Genomic DNA, 20144 nt, shown 5'->3' on the forward strand with positions numbered 1-20144 from the left:
CTCAGCAGAGTGTACTGTGGAGTATCTGGCTGTGAAGCATCACTATTACTACCAGTGTCACTTTCCATTTAGCTCTGCCATACCTGAACCCATCAAGGAATTTCTAAACTAAGAAAGCATGAGCAGCCAAAGATAATCAAGAAAAAATTTTTGGTTAATTCGTGTTCCGAAATGCAATTTGTATTTTTCTTTACCCAAGAAAAAGTAGACAACTATTCAATGATTCGCGATAGGCGATGATTGAAACAATCGGTCTTGAAAAGCCAGAGTCTTCTCATTTTCATTCTACCTGGGGACCTACTGGTATAATTCAATTATTTACTTATTGTAGTATTTGTTCACTATAAAGCTTTTAGGGATGTGGCTGTCCAGGACAAGAAGAGAGTATTGCTGCCACACATTGTTTTTTTTCTTTCTTTGAATAGTTTAATATGCTCTTAATTTCTAATCCCAAAATATTTTGAACAGAGTTATTTATGCAATATATACTCATAAATTGTGCTGATAAAGAATGAGAAAAATTACATTTTTTTTTATAAACCAATATTTCTGTTATGAACAGCACACATTTTTTTTAGCTGACAAGCACACTCCACTCTCCTCTCCAGATGCAAAAATTGAAACTCAAGGTTTTTCGGTTACCTGGAAAAAAAATACTTGACCACTCCACAACCACAACACAGCATACTGTATATATGTTTAAACTGATATGTCATGTTCAAAAGGCCACAAACTGCTGGAAAGATAAAACTTTTCTGACAGCTGGCCTTTACATCCAGACTCCCTTTCCAGTTTAACAGTGAAAGGTGACCTATAAATATCTGTGGTATACATTTTATTTGGCCAGAATTGTTTTAATTCTCCCATGAACTCAAGTACAACAAAAATTTAAGCCGTTTTTGATTGCTTTCCTGCAAGTTTTATTGTTCTGAAATTAGTAATAAAGTATGAGTAAATATTTGTTAAAAAACAATGTACTGTATAGCAATTATGTGTTCAGTAAAATAATCACCCACCTCATACATTAATATTTCTGTTCAAATTGTCTTTGATTATAAATATACATCTCGTATCTTAATGCCAAGGCCACTGAGCCCTTTAAAGAACTACACACAGCTGTACTGTACTGGTATCTAACTCCAAGATTTTGCTGAATATATAACAAAATTTTCATTTTAATCATAAAAAAAGATGTCTCTTTCAAAAATCCTGACGACAGAAGAAATGTCTTTTATTATTTCAGTAGTTCTATATGTTAAGAGACGAGAGAGACTAGAGACGGATAAGGATAAGGACGTACTTGAGCATTAATTTATTCATACTTTATGAGTAGGTTATTTACTGTAAATGGAAGACATGCATTGTGACAGCATGACAGAAAAGGAGATGTGGGAGCTTCTGAGGGGATTCTGGAAAGCTGAGTGGTAGTGAGCTTCAGCAGGCAGGCTGATTAGGTGTTGCTAGCGGGCTGGTCAGTCAAGGGAAAAGGCAGGTGGCAGAGGAGTGACAGTTACACCGCTGAAAACCAGGGACAGAAGCGGACAGGTTTCGCATACATCTGCTCTTCATTGTGCACTGACAGTGAAAGGCAAAAACCAGCCAAAGCGCCTGAGTGCCGTAACGCAGTAACTCCAAAACATAAGAGCAACAGCGTCATGAAGACAAACGGACGCGGTGTGCTGATTGCCTAACCAGAAGGGTAGCGTGGTCAGGTGGTGAAGCGCTGAAGCGCTGTCTGGGGTGACAGGAGCAGGGCAGCAGAATGACGGCTGTCTGGGGTCAATGGCAGTGGAGCCACTGAGCAGGGGCTGGCTGGGAGGCAGGCAGCAGGTTCAGCCGGATTAGAAGGGGTTGCCGGGAGAAGCAGGGAGTGGCGCAGGTGAACGAGGGCTGCCCCCGACGGCAGGCAGCAGGGAAGCTGTACAGAGGCTGCCTGGAGAGAACAGGAGAGAAAATAAACGTCTCCACTAGATCGAGATGCTTTTTGAAAAATTAGATTTAGCGCTTGCTAGACGAATGCAAAGCTAGTGGCCAGGTGGCTCCAGAGAGCTCAATGTCAGAGCGCTGGTCCAGCAGGGAACTGAGCCTGAAATAGGCGGATCAGTCAGGCCATTGATTGCTAGATTTGCTGCCTGACTAATAGATTGTCAGAGGGACAGAAAGATGGCCCGAGCTCGTTCTCATGGGGCCGATGGACGGGCAAGAGTTTGTGGGAATACGTCGGGTTGCCATGACAATGCCAGACTGCAAGCTCCTCCCAGCCCGGGGGTAACACCATCATTATGAAATTAGCTATAGATACCAAAATCAAATGGCTCCCGTTGCATTTGTCTCAAGCATCCCTCCTCCACTCCATCCCCAGCTTGCAGCTGACCCTTGGTCCACTCCTCTCTGAATGGGGTCCGAGCCTTGTAGTCCTATGGCCAGGAGGCTACCCATTAGCCAGGAGGATTAAGACAAACTTATCTCACCAAGTTATCCAAACACCCACAATGCATTCAATTCTTGGATGTTGATGTCCCTAGGGAATTTAATGTTTACAAGTTTATCAAAATAAAATCGTGGGAAATTTCATTTAGGCAAGTACAGGATGTTAACGTCCAATATATGTAATGTATTAACTTTCATTCTCTTAAACATTAACTAGGGTATATCAAGTCAGTCTCTTTTTCACATTGTAGTGTATCTAATTATACAAATTATTACAAATTATAAGAACAGTGGGCAGTAGTATGCTGTGTTGGTCCGGTATATACAATAAACTACAAATTACAATCAATCAATTTGTATTTGTTATCCAGCTATGAATATGATTGATGGGTAATAATAATGACTTATAAACATTGAAATGTACTTAAAGTGAATACTTCTGGTCGGTTGAGATCACTGGGTTGAACACAAAGTATGTTTTTGTTATAATACGATCAAAGGAATGCTTGGAATTACCCAATTCCACAGTTTTGACTTTGTTGTCCCAATACATTTGGAGGGCACTGTACGTAGATACATTTTAAACATTTGGCTGATGGCCTTTTTGTGAAATCAAGAAAGAAAGGCTGTCACAGATGTCCTACATTAGGAACAGAACTACTCCAGAGCTATATTAGTTGAGAATTTTGTAATACCAAAATTCTGCAGACCTTCCTTTCTTTGATTTATCTCTCCCTTCCCCCTACCCTGATCTGCAATTGTAAGAGCTGAAAAACATTCCAAGGGGGAATTGTAATTCATTATAGAAACATATGTCAACACTTTGGAACTCACATTTAAAAATGCTTAAGGTGGTTCCTATCAGTCTTGCCTTCTCCTTAACCCTTTCACCGTTTCCTCAGCTGAGACAACTGTACCATACTATATCATTACTTTGGTAAAGAAAAAAAAATATTGCAAAGTCTTTCTGTGCCGTATATTTCCAGGAGTCACTGTTTACAAATTAAAGATGTTTCAGTAGAATTTTGGAAAATATGGTTTGTTTTTCTGAGCACACTACTATTGTAGCTTCCCCGTATTGAAAAGGTTACTGGTGTACAGATTTATCTTACTTTGAAAAGTAATATTTTACCCCATCCTTCACAATGCAACCTACACACACCTATGCATGGAACCCTGACAAAATGTTTTCCGCAAGATGTCATGATCTCACCGTCTGCAAAACAGTGTAGGTACAAGCCAGTTTTTTTATCTTTGTGGATGTTTTTTTTTGTCACAAAGATTCTCCACATTCTTTAAGAAACATTAGAAAATACAAAAGAGGTATGCGATAGTATCTGTTTGTTCAAATCACGTTAGGAAATGTACTCCTTGCTCACACATCCATGAGGAAGTAACCTATGGATCTGAATGTAATATTTACAGTATGTGTGAACAAACTGAAATTTGCCTACCAGCCCCCTCCCACTAAATAAATGTAGCTCATCAAAATTAATTTTGGAAAATTCAAAAAACAATTTTGACTGTTAATGAACATTTTATATTGTTATAAAATGAACAAAATATTAATCTGGCTGGAAAAGGAGTGCCAAGGAGTTTGGTCAGCTGTTAAAAAGCCTTATGACTTTCCTTAAGGGAATGGAAAAAGACTGGCAATTTCCTACAGTTAACCACAGGGTCTGCACTGGCAGCATCATGCCACAGTTGACTGAACATGTTTCCCACAATCTTGCTGTATTTCAAAGTAACGTTGTAATGTCTAGACGTCTACAGAAAACATATAGGAAATAACACGTTTGAGTAAACTATTGACACTGAAGTGTCTGGTGACATGTATTTGGAAACTCCAAATTAGGCTGTTGTCACTTACATCTTGCACAAACATTGTGGTGGGGCAACATTCAGAACGGGCCCAGTGCATTCTGGAACTTGTGCCGAACACCCAACACATCCAGGAATTACCGTAGCTGCCTGGTGCCAGCTCTAGCTGGAATGTTGCTCATCACTTAGACAGAGAGCTCGTCTGCCAGAGAAAGCAACCGTGCTTTCTCCACTGTGGTTCATGTCAGGAGCAGATGTGTAGCTTGCCACTCATGCAGGTTTGCCATAAAAGAGCAGTTCTGATAAGGGTTCTCATAACAAACCAGAAAGCAGTCCTTTTTCATTCCTGTAAATATAAGCAAATCTTGACAAAGTAGCATTAAATTAACTGTAAATGAAGTATTGGAATAAAGCAATTTACAGAGCAAAGTTCACTTTAATTACCTCCTATACTTCATAAGGATTAGAACGTATCCATGATGTGTAGAATATGGGTCGTATTTATGTTTAGAGAAAACATTAAGGCATCAAAAAGATGAACTGATTATAACCCCCCACTATCTGTAGTATTAGTCATACAAAACAATTATCTTCACCTCTGTTTTTTTTACTTTGTATAAACATTATTGGGAATCAAGATTCTTAAAGACACTGGAAAGATTTTTCTTTATTGCCATGTGGGGTCATTTCTTGTAGCTTTTTTTTTTAATTTTTAGCATTTTACAAATTCATTTACAGCCCCAAGTAGCGTTAAAACAGAAGCCTTTATCCACCTTCATTTATTTGTAAAGGAATACGGGATGAAATTAAACGTTTTTAAGGAGGCCAGCTGCCAGGAATTGAAATGTTGCTGTGAAAGCAAACGGTGGAGAAATGTGATTTGCCTTGGCCAGAGTGTCTGCTCTACAATTTGACCCATTTCCTAAGTCAGTCATGAAAAGAGCAAAATGGCAGGCTAATGGCAAGGCAGCCTTTCTCAATCTGCTTCATTGACTTTAATGAAACTGTGGGCCAACAGTATTACCACATCCTGCAAAGCAGGTTAGCTTGATCAGAGAAAGTCTGGAAATGACAGAGCACACCGGGTGGGAGCAAAGTGCTGTGAGAATTGCTGCCGTGTGGTTTGAATCTATATATAGAAGCAATGGCACTTCACTGCACTGCTGCCTCTTGCTCAAAAGGACACGGGACGTACTGATTTCGTGCTGTACCATCCAAAAGTATTCACCCCCTTACAAAGATGTCCAGTTTTGTTGATGTACAATATACACACGTGCTTGAAATTCACTACCTGACTGAAGATCTTTGTGAAGGCAGGTGTATTAATTACGAAATTATGTGAACCACAAATAATGCGCACAGAGAAACAAAACTATGTTAAGATGCCTACAATTACTTTACGTTTTATTTAACTTTGCTGTTCCTTTTTTAACATGTTATTTATATGGTAACTGGGATTAAGTGACCAACAAGTTCAAAATAACAAAGGAAAATGAGTGGTACAGACAATACAGTTTGCCATTCCTCTGTAACCCTTGGAGATCCTCTCTACAGTATATCTTGACACTCACTGGGTAGGACAAAGCCATCTGCAACAGAGAGACTGCAGAGCACACTGTATGTAGGTTTCCTCCCAACAAACACTGGTGTGAAATATTTATAAAGACGTTTTACCTCCCGTGTCCCAACCCTAACTGCTACACTACCTTAACACAAAACACACACACAGAGACTACTTAACACTGAGTACACTGAACACACATTATTAGCAGAAAGCTCTCACAGTGAGACAATATTCTAATAATCAATAAGAATAATTGACTGGGAGATATATGGACAAATACAATTCTATTTTGCAAAAGCTACCCTATCCTTTTTAGTTTTGATACTGAGACATCCACATGACAGTCTTACTGTCGAGAAATAGCTGCAAAGTCTAGTTGTTCTCTCACTATTTATTGAGGAAGGAAAATGCTGTCTTTTATGCCCTAAAGATGCATTTGCTGAGGTTGCTTGGCAAATCAATTTTAATGGGTTAAAAAGAGCTTCTGCAACTACTACCCCCTGACAATAATTAAAATTTAACTGCTCAAAGTCATGAATAAAAACATCATGTTATACCAAATTGCCTTGTTTAATAAAGCAATATTACATTGCATTGTGTATTGCATTGTTAAAGGACAGGCATTTTTTATTTACAGTACATCTTACATTTATTTCGTTCTCTTTAAGTTGCAATTTTCTAGAAATGTCACTTTTTTATTTTAATTACAACATTATGAATACAGAGTGCACCAAGAGAGTAGAAGCATCGTCATTCTAGGACTCATCTTCTCATCTTATTATTAATCTTCCTATTCTTCATCCTTTGCGCTTTCTGCATCTTCTACATTTGGTCATCTTTTGCAGAATATGCATCAATATGGGTGCATCAATAAGGTTATGTAGCAGGTGAGTATTGGGAATGGAAGATGGTACATCCTTTATCTTATACAAATCATCATCTGGAGCAAAAGGATTTTCTTCTTGTGGTAATCTAATAATGAAGAAGGGAGCATCTGGTTTAATGCTAATGAAGTTCAATTGCCATTTACTGTACTGGAAATTATCCCTCTAGATTGTTGCCAGCCTCTGTCTCTGTAGAATTTTGCAGGCTTGTAATCCAAGGGAATATAAATTACCAGCCATATACCTAAGAACAAGGATGGAGTGAAAACTATCATATGACAGATCAAATGATGGGGACTGGGCCAACATGTGGGTCCTCTTTCCCACTCCTTAGAGATCAGGACTGTAAGAATATTCAATCACTACAAATGACACAGAACCTTTGGAAATTTCTCCACACATTTTCTAAGGTCCTGAGACATACTGTCACGGACGTCCAAAGGGACTAACCGTGGGGAGCAGGAGAGCGGAAAAAGACCCATATGCGTAGCGGCGAGACGGGAAAAAGGCCCGGGCTCATTAGTGCAAAGAGTTCAGGAATGCCGTATAGAAACCTATGCCCTCAGGGAGCGGACGTGGGGCGCCCTGGTGCTAGGCGGGTCTCAGGACATCCGAACGTCAATGCTGAGCGAGGACAGAGTGCAAGACCCGGAAATATATAGCCCAAGGGAAAGAGAGGGACAGGAAGGACAGCAGACCAGAAACTAGGGACAGGACAGAGAAGGAGCGCCCTCTGGCTGCAGAGGGCGTGACAGTACCCCCCCCTTCATGGGCGGCTCCCGACGCCCAAACAAATAAATAAGCTGCACAGCACTGGGGGGAGGAAAAACCTCATTTAACTGAAAGGAAACCTCCGGGAATCCACGGCTGAGAGCTACCCCTTCCTCCGGGGTATAAACCTTTATTGGGTGGAGGAAGGGGGGGTAGACACATACTATGTCATGATCGGAATCCCTCCTCTTAAGGGCACTCCAGCCCTTTCGTATTTTAGTAGATTATGTGCACCTGCCCTCTGTTTGTCCCTCCTTATTTAAACTGGGCGCTCTCGCTACTCCTGGCTCTGCATTGGAAGACAGATGCCTGGAGAACCACTTACCATCAAGTTGTCCTACGTCCGCGGCTTGAAGGCGTAGGCTTCCTAACGGTGTCCTGACCAAGCTGAGTCCAGGGCTCGGAGCACCCGGCCTCATTATCCAGTTTTTATCTTCCTGGTTCCCTGACCCTCTCCCTTTTCTAGATCCCTTTCCGGATTTTAACTGTGTTTGTTTTGTCCTGGATGGATTCCCGTTTTGGAATTTGGACTGCGCCCCGGATTCCCCTATTTGGACTTCCCTGAACCTGTTTGCCATCGCCACGCCCCCCGAGCAATGGATCACCGTAGTCACACCCTCCTGTCTGTCATCCCGTCTTGATCCTCTTTGTCACCAGATGTCCTTCTCCAGTTCCAGATTATACCGTCTGCATAGGGTCCTGAACTATGCTTCGCGGGAGCTTTGACGGGCTCCCGTTACATACTCTACACCGATTATGAACACACAATAATCTACACCTGGCCTACCATGTCAGAAATGCTGTTTGAATTCAGTACTGCTGTTGCTTGATCAGATAACTCTGATCAGATTACTTAAGCAAGTCCTATCTTTTCCAAATCCATAGTAGTTATCCTTTAGAATCCTAGTGCTTTACAGGTAATCCTCTATTTTATTTGTATTTATTATCATCATAATCTTACATGTCATAAACATAGGCTTTATTGGATTAGATTATGGCACATAACTGAACCAATTTGAAAGAACAAGAAGCAAATCAAGAGCATTGAAGAGAGTTAAAAAAGACTTGACCCAAGAGCTCGAAGAAGCTGTATTGGCCTCATTAGTCACATTCAGAGCCAAAGACGACAACCATCCTTACTTGCAAGGGAAAGCCAATGAAAATAAAAGAAGGAATGTTTCACATGATTATCTCTGAGAAAACTGTTTTCCTGTTTTGTTTTTATTTCTTTTTACCACACTGTACTTTTTAATAATTTAATCAATTCTTTCATAGTCCTCATATTTTACTTAATTGATTATTTAACCTAGAATGTTTTTTGGGTCAAACTCAGAAATGTAGTTTCTAACTAATAAATCCACTCCATGTGTTTTTGTTCAAATTTAAAGCAAAAGCCGTACCTTCATAAAGCTCGTAACTTCCTGTAAAGAAAGCAAAGGAGGTTCATATCAGGATTATTGTTATTTTTTAAAACGCCATTCAAAGTTTCAGAGAAATCTTTTTGAGAAGCCTCCTTTTGAAGTTAGAAAGAGTTAAAAGGCAAGGTAGCATTTTGCACTTACCTGCTCTAGGATTGCAGGGACAATAAACAAGTGTAAACCCATGTTGTTGTTTTATCTTGCAAATATAATTAAAACCCAGTGAGTTGTAAAAGCTGTAACTGTATCTCTTCTCTTTCCTTGATATTTTTCATTTCTTGCTGTCTGTCTTTTTACAGATAGTGTTAGTTGAATGGACTGGCTGGAGGGGAATTCCGGTCTCATAAATTGCCAAGTTATCTGGTTTTCACTGATCTGCATAACCCTAAATATGTAGGGAGCTTATCTAGTCAAATGCCTCAACTGTCCAAACACACTTCAATAGTTATGTTCCTCGTCGGTAGTCAAACTACCTCTACAAAATGAGATGCAGTAAAAATGACCAAACTCTACATCCGTACTACTTCCAACACATAAGAGTAGGCTCTGTGTGCATCCATTACTACTGTTGGTTGTTAAAATAACTCTAACTAGTCAAGCAAGAAATAAGTTTTCTAAATCCATGTTAAACATCCTCTAGAATCCCACAATTATACAGCTAATCAACTAGTTTTGTTTGGATGACTCTAACTTTACAGCTTTTAAAAGCTTTATCAGATCTTCCAGTTCTTTGCTATGGAACATGGGCCAGCATTTGTCATACAGGTGTTTAAGGCATTGGAGATGATAATATGAACTGGTGACGGAGTACATTGAAACATGTAGTCAAACGTATTTCAATTATACCCTCACTCACTAAGCAGGGTAGCTGGTAGTTTTTGTGTGTCCATTGATCAACTCTCTGATCCCTGATCTTGAGTCACAATTTCCTTCTGGTCTGAGGGATTCGGTTGTCTTGTAGCAGATTTCACACACGTTCACTGTGTGTGTTCACACCAAGAATCTCCCACACATTAGTTTCATACAGTATGTGTTTACTAAGTGTGTTTAAACTAAGACCAGTCTGGCATCACTTTTAGTGTATTCTAGCTGAGCATACCACTGCATTTGTGCATTTAGAATGCCACTTGCTCTCTAGAGCACTGTGGAGTTTCTGGTGGGTCAAATGTCCGTGACAGATGGGTGTGTTGGAGGGGTATATACAGAATTACCATCCATTTCCTAACTGCTTCTTCCAATTCAGGGTCGTGGGGGAGCCAGAGCCTATTCTGGCAAGCAACAGGAGCTAAGCAGGGTTCACCCTGGATGGGACACCAGTGCTTTGCAGGGTAGACAGACACACACACATTCACATCAGGACCAATTTTCACAGAAGCCAGTTAACCTAATGGTATGTGTCTGGACTGTGGGAGGAAACCAGTGCATCCAGAGGAAAGCAATGCAAACATGGGGAAAACACACAAACTCCATGCAAATAGCAGATAGGTCTGGAATTTAACCCAGAGCCACAGCACTGCAAGGAAGATATGCTAACCACTGTGCCACTGTACTGCCTTTAGTATATCCTGCAAATTGGATGAATATAAAACAAGAAATGTCGATTGTAGTTTTAATTATATATGAGTCCTATGGATTTAAAAAAAAAGTATATGGACCATCATTGCAAAGTGCAATCTACTTTACAAGAAAACCAAAAGATAAGCGTATACAGGACCAAAATGTAGTGTACATAGACATGCCTGGTACTGTATCTCCTTTGACAGCAATCAGCTGATGAGCTGTTTCCAAAGTTAAAAAAAGCAGGTAAAAACGAAAAGGTGAAGCCTACAAAGAAAAAGAAAACTTTTGTAGAAAGTATTAAGCGTAGTGATCATTGTATCAACTTTGGCCTTTCACAGTTTGAAAATCTTGGAATCATTTATGTAAGACTGAATAAAGTTGCAAGTAGTTCCAAGACAAACTATTGACTTAAAGATCCTGAATGAAGACTGCTTGGACAGAGCTATACACGCTATCTCAGCCACCCAATTAGTATTCAATTAAATGTCAAGGGGGCTTTGAAGGAAGTTGTTCCTGCCAGGAAGCCTATGCACTTTAAACTGCCTGCATCAAACAAAGGAGAAAAAAATCAAGAGACAATATCAACAACTGACTTCCTCCGTATTACATACAGTATTCCTTATTTTGCATAATGTATGCTGGTGAGCGAAAGCTGTTTCTGTCTTTTAAATGTAGTTTAGGCGCATACGATTTTTCTTTAAAATTAGAACTAAAACACATTTTAAGACCCGTGTTCATTGTTTAGTATCTATGTGCCTACTTGAAGTGCGTATCACAACTGATCAATAATCGTTTTGTATCGGGGTATAAGAAAGATTGCGCTGATACAGCTACATGAAAAATACCCCCCAAAAACCTTCTTGCTGGTTCTCGCTCTCTTTCTTAGCATATCTTTTTCAGCCTGAAGCGCTCTTCTGTTTCGTATCCTTATTATCAAGTTGCGTTTTTAGAAACATTCCTAATGGCTTAAGTGGAACACAACATACGACCTGCCCCCTGTTTCTCTGTACCCACCCTCCCAATGAGAGAAAGCTTACTTCTGTCGAGATCTGTCTGACGTTCTGGCCATACCAGCAACAAAAGAGAAATGATCAGGTTTTCTTCACACAGCAGTCAAAGTGGAGTATTCTGGAGACCTAGGAATTGGAGTTCATAGGCGTCTTCCCGGAGTAACAGCCTGAAGTGAAACTGGCAGGATTCCCTGGCACCCAGACTCTGAGACCCTAGTCGTTTCTTGATCTTGGTTTCCTCGTTGTTTTTGGCTTTCTGGTTTCCATTCAACGCCGAAGTTCTTTGATGTTGACTAATTGAAGAGATTAGCATTCTTCAATTTCTGGACTGTATACTGAGGGTCTAATCTGCCTCCTGGATATCAACTGTACTGACAGCTGGATCCTTAAAAAAAAAAAAGCTTACATAAACTTGAATTCGGGCTTTACAAAATGAACAGCAGCAAAACTGAAAAAGAGAACGAGTTAAATGAATATAACAGCCAAGAAGAAGAGGTAACATTTGTATTTCAATTCCTTCTATTCGCGACATATTACCATTTTTCCATATAAAATAGATCCCGGATAAATCCCGTGAGAAAACTTTTAATACATTTTGTTACTTCCAAGTGTCTTAAGGTTTGTTAGACGTATTAATAGTACATACAGTGTGCACTCGGGCTTTAAAGCTGATGCACTCGAGATCAAGTACAAGCTTTAGCGTGTACCCTTTTCGAAACCGAGCTACTGGATGTTGACTTTGAGAAGTTTTGGTCCCGAAATTGTGAATGGAGACGCGTATGTTGCTCTGATTTAACTGGATTGGTAGTTGATCCAATACTAAAGCACCCACTAATCCATTAATCAAATCACTGTATACAGTATATGATTCATTAAATCGTATAATATATTGAAAACAACCAGTGCAGCATCGTTTTAACAAAGAGTTCGCCTGTTTTCGACCAAAGAAATGTGTGTTAATCTTAACCTCACTATTAACAATCAACATTTTTTAAACCAAATGGTATTACATTTTGCAGGCGTACGCGTTTGCATATTAAATGTTTGATCGTATATGAACGTTGAACTAGATAATGTATTTCCAATAGTTTTTTATTGCCAATATCGAACTTCATCCAATAATATGTCTATTGTTCAAAAAAATCTTTCGTTACTTTTTTTTATAAAGTTAGTTTTATACTGAAGGTTTTTCAGTTTTCTTTACGTACCCATGCGAATACATAAATCGCCAAGTGTATAAACGTATTTATAATTCATCAAATAAAATTCATCATCATCACATGATGATATTAATGACTGACTGGTGTATCTGGTTTACCAGTTTTTATTATTGGAAATTGATGCTTACTTGAAGTTGTTAACAAGTGCATTTCAGTAAAGCAGATATAGAAATTAAGTTATTTTTTCAAAATTGGGGTTGCAGTAGTATTTGTGTGTAGGTTAAAGGGTGATTAAAGTGTGTTGCTTCTATTCAGAGACTGCTGTGACACTGCAGAGACAAGCTGTGTTTGGGTGCGCGCATAGAAAAAAGACGCGATAAAGGGTCACATTCATGAGTCATGTGCGTAGTTCATAAATCAGTTGATTCAACGACGGCTGCCTTCTTTAACACCTCCACCTTCAAAGACATATTCATTGTCAGATATCATTTAAAAAAGGATGACAATGAGTGTAAATAACATGCTTCTTCTATACTGTAACTATGGAATGATGTCCTAATGTCAGTGCACACAACAGCAATCTCATTGCCTTCAACTCCTCAGATTAGAGACTGCAGACCATCTTCTGATGCCATAGTCTGCTAAGGTCATGGTTTCGGAGATGGAGGAGGCTGGAGACATTTTTTAGGACATGGAATCAGTTTGTTCGTATTCTGGAGTGTCCTAATAACCCATTTAGTTCTGATGCTAACATAACTTCTATCTGATTAATTTCTTTGGACTATACTGTATGTCAATGCAGACATCACAGATGTATGTTCTCATAATTGAATCTTCATACGCCAAGACAGCAGGTGGTTCATTTACACAGATGTTGAACAACAAAGGAGGTTGTACATTCCCCTTATGGGAATGGGACAGTTGGGAATGGTTGCACTTTCTCCAGAACATAGAGTTTACAAGTGAGGTAGTGGTTTCCCATTCATTTACTGTGCTAAAAGGTTCACAATCAACCATTTGCTAATTGCTAGACAAGATTAGACATTCAGGTACCTCAGGTGCCTCATTTTAAAAGGATTTGCACATTTACTGTACTTCCAAAATCAACAACACGGAGAGCATCTTCAGTCAGTCTGAATCTGAGCCTGAAAATGCAGTGTAATCCACAGACATGTTTATACTGACGATCGTGGAGATCGAGAACAATTTCATCAACAATATTAATGACGCTGAATTTGCAAGTGCCTTTTATGAAATGGTTTGATGGGGTTATTAAATAATTAAGGTATTTGCCAAGTGACCTTCCTTAAAACCCAGAGGGGATTTGTTTGAAACTCCACAGAAACTGAACATCCATAGAAGTAAGAGTATACTAAGAAGGAACAAGCGATAACAGTTTTTATTCATCAAAGTGCCAGTCGCAAATATCACATTTATAAGTGGATTTAGAACACAGATGCACATTGTGTTAGACTTGCAATATCCCAGAAGCTGAGATATTGAATCCCAAAAATGAATAAAATTTTTCATATTCTAACAATGTCAGTAGGCAGTATTTTTAGATTGTCTCTGTATTTTTTAATTTGTTCTTAGTGAATATTTGTTCTTAGTGAAAACATATATTAGTGAATATTATTAAAATTCAAAACTATAGTAACTTATCAGTAACAAAGAAATGAAGCATACACTTAAAAGTCATGAAATACATATTTTTCAGACAACTAAATTGTTACTCAGTTTTGTATTAATAAAAATGTACCCTGAACAATAAATATACTTAAATAAAAGAAATACATGTGATCCCATGTTCAGTGTCAGCAATCTTAAAATGAAAATTGTGGCCACAGATTGTAGGTGCTGACATCAAACAACTGATATAAAAATCTGTAGAAATCATACATTGTTTTCTTCAAACATCTCCAATGATGTTTTCTTGTCAGGTGATGTACAGTAGAGATTCTGTCACATTCAGCTTTCAGATGTGCGATAAAGCCTATAATAAAAGATCTCAAGGCTTTTGGGGATTTTCAGATTTTTTCACATGAAGCACACGTAGAAGTTATTACAAAACAAACAACAGATTTAATTCCAATGAACACATTATTGTTTTTTTTAGAATTGGATGATTTGACCATTGAGAGATTGTGGAATGTGTGATCCTTATTTTTAAGATAGCTTTAAATTCTGATGTCTTCCTAGAATAAGAGTCCTTCAGACCCTGTAAAAGGAAGGAGATAGAAAGGTCAGTGCAGTCATGGCCTTTAGAGGTAAAATGAGAAGGTATTGGCTTGGAGAGAACATTAGATCACTCTGCTTTGACATGTTCCTTAAAACAGTTGGCTAATCTTGCTGTTTTGCCAATGTATATAGCATGAACTTTCTCTACAAAATTCCTAGTTATAAAGTAAATCACTTGACATGAGAGATATAATTTTTCAAGCTATGAACAAGAATTAATTAGTGCCAATAATTGGTTTCATTAGTTGCAAACTCTTTGTCTTATCAAAAAATTGTTTATGTTTGTGAAGCTTACAAAGTGGTATAAACGTAGTACTTAGTTTACCCTGTTTTACTCCACTTATTCTTTTTTATTCTTGCTGGTTAACAAATAAAGCAGCATTAGGACAACTGGTGATGGATTAGTGAGTCCTTGACATCAATTAAAAATCTTTTGTATTCTTCTTGAAATGACTATACTTCAAGGTTAAATGTAAAAAGGTGTCTGCCTTTAATTTATGTAGTGTTACCCTTTTAAGAACCGTGATATCCTTGCTGGAGTATTGGAGAAGACTTTTAGAATATTATAGGATGTTCAAAATTCTTGTTAACAAGGTATTATTAAGGACTGGTTTCAGTGATCATATTATACCCATTTTGCTTCTATTCATTGGCTCCAAGTCAAGCATAGAATGAATAGCAAGCGTCTTTTGTTGACATACAAGACTCTGAATGGCCTACTGTAGTTCCTACCAAATTCAAGAGAACTACTAACTCCTGTACTACTTGTCTGAACCTGAGGTTCACAGATTCTGATCTTCTGTGTTGTCCAAGGATTAAATTAAGATCTGTGTGTGCTGCAGTCTTCACTTTTGTGGTTCCACAACTGTAGAATTCCCTTCTGTAGATTTTTAGGGGCTCTATTATAGTACAGTACTCTATGACCCTGTTTTACTCGTCTGTGATTATGTTGTGATGCTGTTGGTGTAGCGGAGCTAGTTCGGATACAGTGATGTCAGTGCCTCACTACGCGTAGCAGGGACCTTGGCTGCCTGGGCTGAGGAAGGTCTCCTTTAGCTCATGCGGCTGGTTCCCTGTTGTGTTACGCTGGAGTCCCAGGTTTGTGCCCCAGATGTTGTGGGACGAAACGGGTGGCGGAGGGCACGAGCCCGCACAGAACCGCAATGGTCACATTACAACTTCCCATTAATCAATTACGAAATATGCTTTCTAAAACATGTCTAATAATAATACACACTTGCTGCCATCTCTTCCTGCAGTCCTTCAGAATTTGAAAACAGTGAGACAAGGAATTAAACGCATAGCAAGTGGATCTGCTTACTCTTGCAACCGCATAGAAAAAAGCATGTTGCAGTCTGATGTAGGATTGCATCCACTTTGTCAAATGACAAGTCTCGCAATCAGTCAGACCTTTTGTACGTCATTGCAGAGTGGAGATACAGACATTTGGTTGCATCTGTCAGAATGAAGAAGAAGCTCAGTAATGCTGGCATGGGGCATGTGGCAGTCCTAGAATTGTGTGGTTACATTGACCGTAATGTTCGTTAAGACACATATCTGACAGGTCTTCCTAAAATGGCAGGGTTTGCAGGAAGCACAGGAAACAGCTCCTGCCTCGAGCCGGTCATGACAGAGTAGGCCTTCAGACACTGGCAGTTTATTTATAAAACTCTGCTGGGGAAACAGTCATCTTATCTTGGCCATTAGTTGACGGCTGCAAAATGGATATATTAATGTTGTAAAAAAAAAGGTTCTTCAAGCATGTCACCAAAAATGAGGCATTTACGTAGCATTCATGTGAGAATCAAAAATCACATCCTTATTTGCGTGTTAGGTGAAAGGGTGATGACAAATTTAGAAACACTTCAGAACAAGGGTAACCCGAAAAGTATGTGTTACTAATTTATTACTGGAACACAGCTTGTTGAGCGCTGGTAAATCGTTGCAAGTTAGTGAAACATGAAAGGTGTGTATTAGTTATTTATTAACTGCTGCTGACAGAAGGTAATCAGTACCAAGTGAGCCTTTATAGAGACATTGCAGATCATGTCAAGTGCTAGTGTATCAATCAAGTAGAACTAACATGTACATTACGGCTTTCTCATATTCTGACTGTTACCACAAATTCCATTATAGTGACAAACCCAAACATCCATATGGACTGTGAGTGCTGAACTTTATTTGTTTAAATGGATTAACGTATTACGAAGATATGAATCAACTTTGATTTCTCTGATTCTAAGCAGGAAGGCAAACTGTATATTAGTTCAGGTGGGTAGCTGCGTCAGCGTGCGTAGGCTGCAAAGGAACAAGTAATAGGTTTATTCCATGCTGAAAAGAGAAGAAAAGAAACACAACGTTTTGGCTGTGGAGCCTTCTTTGGGTTCTTCTCCTCCTCACCTTTAATTCGTAATTACTAGTTCTTTTGCATATGGTATATTACATTTTTTTAATGACAACACGATATTGCACTAGTTTGTGCAATAGATAGACTACATCATACTATTAATGTAGATTACGAAATATAAAATCAGACAGCCTTTGCTGTTTTTAAGCCTGTGAAGTTCACTAGCTTTGCTTCATAAAGTTGTGTTAGGCAGAGTACAGCAGTGGGACTGGTTGCACTTAGGTTAAGAATAGGATCATTCCATGATGAATCTGTTAAAAAGCCCATCTGATAAGTTCACCCCCTCTGCCATCCATTGAGAGGCCTCTCTGCGCAGAACTACTGTACTCTGTCACATCATGTTGCTACTCATGTTACATAATACATATTTGGGATGCACCTAAAAAAAAACCAGAGAGGAGAGCACTTTTTATTTGATATTAGACGACGAAAGAATCAGCTGGCTTTTAGAATCTCCTACACTACCTAGTCCCTTTAATTCGTAAGCCCTCCTTTTTTCAGTTGGTATTTTCCTTTTTGTTTGCTCCTCTGGCACACTGCACTAGGTCTTATCACATATCACACAAACATGACCCTAAACTCTGGAACGGTCCATTTATGGTCATGGAAGCCAAACATGACAGAATAGTACATGGAAAGGCTGCTGGCTGCTCAGATGAATAACTTGCAGGAAATGCTGCCGAAAGCAATGCAATGAAACCTCTTTCTTAATCACCAGCTATACATCTTGCAGGGGGGAAGCATGAATTGATAACTTATTTAATTCCAGAATCAGCAAGTTCGAGGCCCAATTGCACAGTACAGTATGTTTCAGTGGAAATCAGTAACAGAATATGTTAAGAGAATAAATTAGAGAATAAAAGGCAAACCAGTGACTTATCTTGTTTTCCTTCCGCAGGCTGACTTGGAATGCTGTTAGTCATTTTTTTCAAGAAATTTTGGATCCAAAGTCCTGTTTGTCAAGTCCTCTAGAGTACTGTGTATAGCAATCGGAACAAGAAACTCTAAAGTTAACAAACATTGCAGTTAAGATACAAAAAAATCAATTCTAATTCTCTTAAAAGAAAATTCATGCTGTTCAATGGAATTTCTCAGAACAGGTTTTCTTTGTGATGTGAATGTTTTTACACTTTTGATTTTTTAAACAGACAACCACAAGCTGTTTTTTTATCTCTGCAAAAACAGTTTTCTCATTACAAAACCTTTCCACAGTGATTGTTTTACAGAACTTACAGGTTATGTTTGTCATTATGTTAGGCTTTTTATTTATATCCATGAATTTTCGACATTTTGAATAATGCTGCAGTGCTGTTCAGTTTGCATGGGGTCTGAGGAATACGGATGCACAAGGGCTTAAACCCAAACCTAAACAGCAAAGTGTGTGCTTTGAATTTCAGTGGCGACGAGCAGGCACAGAAAAGAAACAACAAAAGGCACTCGTCTCACAGCCCAGCAGCTATCTGCCTCTCCAGAGGGGAGTGTTCCCTTTTTATCCCTTACTCCAGCTGAGATGCCAAAATTTATGCGGGGCTCCTGTCCTGGCAGGTGTAGTCATGGCAACTACCACCAACATGGAGTCCCCAACAGGGCCTTCTATGGACAAGTCCCCTGTTTAAGTCAGTTCTGTTTTGCTTCTGCTGTTCTAACTTGTATTCCACCATGATATCACATCATGCTATAAAAAACACAGTAAGCCCCTTCGTTACTCATACTCTTTTTTTGTATCCCTTCTCCTCCACCTCGTCTCCACTTTTGCATTACCCCTTGGTTACATTCTCTCTCTTTCCGTCTCTGTATGAGGGTCCTAACTCATCCTATGGCCAGGGGGTTGGCCCTCAACCAAGATGGTTAAGACAAAACTTATACCCAGTTTTTCCCAGCTTTTCAATAAACACTTATGTATAACTTGTTTTCTGATCATGTGTTGATCACCTTACTCCTCATTAATCTACTTTTAGTGTTACGTAAATTATAAGATCTAAGAAATAGATCTTACATTAGATTATTTAATTATCTATAGAAGTTTGGTTTATCCTTTGATATCTTATTATTGTTAGTGTAATGTAAATATACAGTGACAGTAGCAAGTATACTGAATACTAATGGTTTAAATATTAACATTAAAAGGGATAAAACTAGGTTTGCTCTTTATGTTTTTGGCTCTGGCATTAGTTACCTTGGCTCTGGCATTTAATTACTTGTAAACGCATTTTTGTCCAAAATATTATAAAGTCTGTTGTGGTCACATACAATATTATATTCATGTCAGGTACTTCTACACTACAGTCAATATCATTTGAGCCCATGATTAGCTCTAATACAAAAAAGAAGAAGTACACAAACTACAGAGAAGTTAAAGTTATTTGCTAGCTCCACAATGTGATTCTGCAGTGGAAGACATTGACTTCTGCCTAAGCTTTCTCACAGGATCTTGTTTGGGGTAAGATCTGTTAATACCAGAGCTTGACTGCCTCTGGCAGCCAGGAACAAGGAGATCAAAATTTACCACCTGGAACATCTGGAAAACAATAAAGGGGGTACAATGATAAGGTATGGAAGACCCTAGTCATGATCTGGCAGGGAGGAAGCTGATACAAGATGTTCAGTAAGTACTTGGATTGAGGCAGAAGTGCAATTCAGCAGCTGTAACTGGAAATGAGCAGCCCTTGGAGAAGGAGCTAGACTTCTTACCTAGATACACTTCTGATTGGGTAGTGTTGTCCGGAGAGGTTACATCTACGTATGTAGTTGGAAAGCACAGAATAGAACATTAAAATTCAGAACTTAATATCAGGACTCTAGTGGCAAGTCCAGGCAATGACTGCCCAGAAGGTAATAATACATGTGTGACCCAAGAACCCAGGAGGTATGATATTAATAT

The 20144-nt window shown here is 38.9% G+C and overlaps 1 protein-coding gene and 1 long non-coding RNA gene across 4 annotated transcripts in view; one reads left to right on the forward strand and one right to left on the reverse strand.

Annotated features, from left to right (window-relative positions):
• Positions 1 to 1024: 1024 nt before the first annotated feature.
• On the reverse strand, positions 1025 to 11615 carry LOC148677643 (uncharacterized). The gene is made up of 2 exons (XR_015928917.1): positions 11486 to 11615; positions 1025 to 1933 (listed from the first exon to the last, which is right to left on the reverse strand). It is a non-coding gene; the product is annotated as an uncharacterized LOC148677643 (long non-coding RNA).
• Positions 11487 to 20144, forward strand: part of LOC148677644 (RNA-binding protein with multiple splicing-like) — a 37604-nt gene continuing 28946 nt past the window's right edge. For 2 of the 3 annotated variants that reach the window (XM_088614734.1, XM_088614809.1), the window contains exon 1: positions 11493 to 11953. In XM_088614734.1, coding sequence (XP_088470860.1) covers positions 11891 to 11953 — 63 coding nt within the window. In that variant the 5' untranslated portion in view covers positions 11493 to 11890. Of the gene's footprint in view, positions 11954 to 20144 lie in introns of all 3 variants that reach the window. The other variant, XM_088614894.1, reaches the window with a different exon arrangement.

Source organism: Lepisosteus platostomus, chromosome 1 (assembly GCF_059453375.1).
Source record: "Lepisosteus platostomus isolate fLepPlt1 chromosome 1, fLepPlt1.hap1, whole genome shotgun sequence".
NCBI lineage: Eukaryota > Metazoa > Chordata > Actinopteri > Semionotiformes > Lepisosteidae > Lepisosteus > Lepisosteus platostomus.